The sequence below is a fragment of the Phaseolus vulgaris genome, chromosome 3, assembly GCF_051622355.1.
Source record: "Phaseolus vulgaris cultivar YP4 chromosome 3, ASM5162235v1, whole genome shotgun sequence".
NCBI lineage: Eukaryota > Viridiplantae > Streptophyta > Magnoliopsida > Fabales > Fabaceae > Phaseolus > Phaseolus vulgaris.
In genome coordinates, this window is record NC_143500.1 from 11,403,184 (window position 1) to 11,407,078 (window position 3,895).

Consider the following 3,895-nt stretch of genomic DNA (forward strand, 5'->3'; position numbering starts at 1 on the left):
TTTCAATTTCCTCTCAAACTTGTTTTGAATCCCTATTATTATAGTGAGCTGATGGTAAAATAAATATATGAAACAAAATGTTCCATAATTACGAGCATAATTAGGAGATAACAATCACCAAGAAGCAATAGAGTCAAGAAAAAAATTCTTACCAAGATTGTTATATGAAACTTGGCTGACAAGAATGAGTTTGTAAACAATTACTTGAAAGGTTGATTATTGTGTCCACCAGACTTTCACGTTTCGTACGGAAAAGGACTGTTGTTGATACCTTGGAAAGTTTAAAAACTAAACTCTTTATCTCAGAAATTCAGGGTAGTAGTAGACATTTAAAATTACCAAAACTTGTTTTACTTCATTTCTTATTAATCATCATAGGTTGAAGACTATATGTATTCTTCATATGAAAATCACACAAGACATGAGCAAAGCTACTTATAGGGACAAGCCTTGAGACGACACAATAATTAGAATATCGTATTAGTAATCGAAAACGATAACTCCAGATTAAGCTTTACTGTCAATAGTCATTGGCACAGGTTCCTGCTTTGCTGTTGCTGTTCTTGCTTCTTCCAGTTTATTCATTTTAGCAAACATGATGCCATAGAACTGTGCATCCTTCTTGTTGTATTCTCTCACTTTCTGCTTCAAAAGTTTGTACTCCATCTTCACATCCCTGATTATATCATCCAACAAACTCAATTATGTATTATGACAGCTACTACAGTGTTGTCTCTATGTAACTATGTATATAACTGCATATATTCAAGTTGATCACACTCGGAACAAGGACATACCTGTTCTCTGGCTCAATCTCCAGGGCTTTCTTAATGTCCATCTCAGCTAGATCCAAGTCCACAAGATGAAGATATGCTTGTGCCCTCCGGTACAATGCTTTTACATTTCTACTATCAAGCTCCAACACCTACATGATATTCACGATTCAAGCTATTCCATTTTGATTTTCTGAATTCAGCTATGGAAAAACAAGAAACAGCTTTAGGCTGAATAGAAAAAGTACCTTTGTACACAACTTCTCTGCCTGTTTGTAGTCCTTTAGCTTCAACTTACAGGCTGCATTATTGAGATTGCATGTGATTTTCAATGCCTTGGATTGCTGTTTCTCTTCATCACCGAAGGAGGAATCATACTCAATAAATTTCATGGCCTGTAATCATGGGAGAACAAACAGCTGTTGTTATTCATCTAATACCACAGATAACTGTCAATAGCCAAGTAACATAAATAAAAGCTATTGATACTAATAGGGATACCTTTTCATATCTCTTTGACGCTCTCTCATATTTTCCAACCTTAAATAAAGCATTCCCTTCTTCCTTTTTCTTCCCAGCTCCCTCTATCTTCTCTGGTGTATTCAGATCCCATGATTCCTTCTCCTGCATCGCACCCCCATTTTCAGTAATTCAAGTCGAACTTGTTTGAATCTAAAAGATCCTTTAAAAAAGTGAAGACATAGCTCTCTCACCTTTACAAAGGAAAGCAGCTCAACTTCATAGTACAGTGTTGAATTAGGAGGAATAATAGCCAATTCCTGAGGGGACCCAGATGGACCAAAAGCATATTCGGGTTGTATGATCAGCAATGCAATTTCACCCTTCTTCATGTTCTTCACAGCTTTTTCAAGCCCATCAATTACTTGTTCTACATGGTCCATCAAATATACAGCTTAGTAAGTAGCAATGTAAGCAAAAAGGGACTTATGATTCAAGAGGTTAATATGATTGTTAAACTCACCTTCATCAATTTTGAACTCGAATGGCTGTTCATCGCCATAGCCCTTCTTAATGAAAACAGTTCCATCTTGTAGCTTGCCAATCAGTTTCACTGCAGCAAAGGAATTAATGTATCTCTTCAATTTCCCATCCAACACACAAAACATTTAATAAAGAAAGAGAAGATTTGATAAGATTATATCAGAAATGTAAGGTTCCTAGAAAACTATACCTTGAACTACAGCTCCATCGTTTGGCCGTTCATATCCCTCTCCTTCCTTCAAAGTTTTCTTGAGAACCTTCCCATCTTTGGTAATGTCAGACACGCTCTTCCACGAGACCAACTCAAGATCCACTTCAAGCGAAGCATTTGGAGGTACGGCACCTTCTTCTCCTGATGCTGGCCTTCCACTCTCACCAAATGCATCTGTAAAACTTTGAATGTCAATAAACTTGCACAAGCAAAATTTTCTACTCAGATATTGCTGATAGTAAAACTCTAACTCACATTGTGGCTTCACATTCAAGAGAACTTTCTCTCCCTTCTTCATTGTTTTCACAGCCTTAGCCAAAGCACGACAGAAATACCCTGTATGAAAATAGTCGTGAGATTGTTACTTCCATCAGAATCCAACTACATCGTAAAGAAAAAGAAATTGAATTTTGCAAAGTATGAGTCTGACCCTCTTCCACAGTGAACTCCACCCCATCAGATTTTGAAATGACTGTTCCATCTTCAAGCCGAGCTTCATATTTGACTGCAGAAAAGGAGAAAAAAATTAAGAAACTTCTAGACAATACTGCACAACAAGGTTCTGAAACAGGTGACTCTCAAAGACAAAAAAAGATAGAGTTCCGTACCAAACACTTCATCCAGGTCCTTAGGATTATCCCATTTCTCCCCTTCAGTAATTATGTTCTTCAATATTCCTCCATCCTTGCATATGTCCTTCACACTTGTCCAAGACAGCAATTCCACATCAAACTGCAGAGTTGCATTGGGGGGGATAGTGGGAGGAGATCCAGACTCTCCATAAGCCAATTCTGGGGGTATTGTGAAAAGGGCATTCTCACCTTTCTTCATAGTTTTAATACCTTCATCCCATCCCTTGATCACTTGCCCTAATCAAGTCACAAAGCATTCATTATCATAGTTATCATCATTAATCATTTAAGATTAATTGCATTATGACAAAGATAAAAGTGATTGAATTTATTGACTTTATCCTCTAATACTCACTCTAATAATAATTCCCAACACAATTATTGCAAAAATAGATAATGAAACTCTAGTAATTTTAAAAACAAAATTAGAGGACGAGGGTGAAACATTGATGAATGACTCTGTACCTTGGCCAAGGTTGAACCTGAAAGGTGTACCCCTATCACGGCTAGAATCAAAATGGGTTCCATCAAGCAAGGTTCCAGTATAATGCACTTCAACTTGGTCTCCACTGTTGGGGCTGTCCCAACCTTCACCTTCCTTCAGCAGCTTCTTCTTCAGGCCCATTTTCCCAATCTCCTTCTCCTCCCCCACCTTAAGGATCGAACTCTCCATTTCCTCATCAGGCATTTCCATGCTGCCAGCACTTGGGAACTCGAAATCCTCATCCATGGCTTACCAACAAGCTAACAAAACAAATGCCTACTAAAGAAGTAAGAGCTCACAGCTCAGAAATCACACCAACACAGGAAACGTTTTTATGTTTTTTACACGATCACAGGAAGTTGTTATGTATATATATAGGTAGGGGTGAAAGAAGAGAACGTGTCTAGAGATTTCTATAAGCCAAAGTTGTGAAGATGGTTCCAGAATTATCATGTCAATTCCATTTATTTGTTTTCTTATTGTTAATGTGATAATGATGATGAAGTCTCAATTTCAACATATAGAAGCAAGTTTTTTTTTTTTTTTTTAAAATCTAACGATCCGACAATAATGCAGTTGTTCGTTATTTTCCGAACAGAATCTAACTGAACGTTGAACAGTTCTTTCCTTTGTTTGTTTAATTATAATTATTTCTTTACTAAAAATATTCAGTTGATGAATAGTTGAATTCTTTGTAGAAGAATGCAAAACCAGTAATTACTCACTTGGAATGACTTTGCTTCTAAGAATTATCTAAATTTTAAACAAAAAATTTACTTTTTACTATCTTAAG

The 3,895-nt window shown here is 36.6% G+C and overlaps 1 protein-coding gene across 1 annotated transcript; it reads right to left on the bottom strand.

Annotated features, from left to right (window-relative positions):
* Nucleotides 1-335: 335 nt before the first annotated feature.
* Nucleotides 336-3,594, bottom strand: LOC137806581 (peptidyl-prolyl cis-trans isomerase FKBP62). Its single transcript, XM_068606783.1, has 11 exons — nt 3,084-3,594; nt 2,595-2,855; nt 2,417-2,491; nt 2,242-2,322; nt 1,966-2,160; nt 1,756-1,845; nt 1,487-1,662; nt 1,275-1,397; nt 1,022-1,168; nt 798-925; nt 336-676 (listed from the first exon to the last, which is right to left on the bottom strand). Exons 1-11 carry the CDS (start codon nt 3,346-3,348, stop codon nt 508-510), a joined length of 1,710 nt encoding a protein of 569 aa, XP_068462884.1. The 5' UTR covers nt 3,349-3,594; the 3' UTR covers nt 336-507.
* Nucleotides 3,595-3,895: the final 301 nt, after the last annotated feature.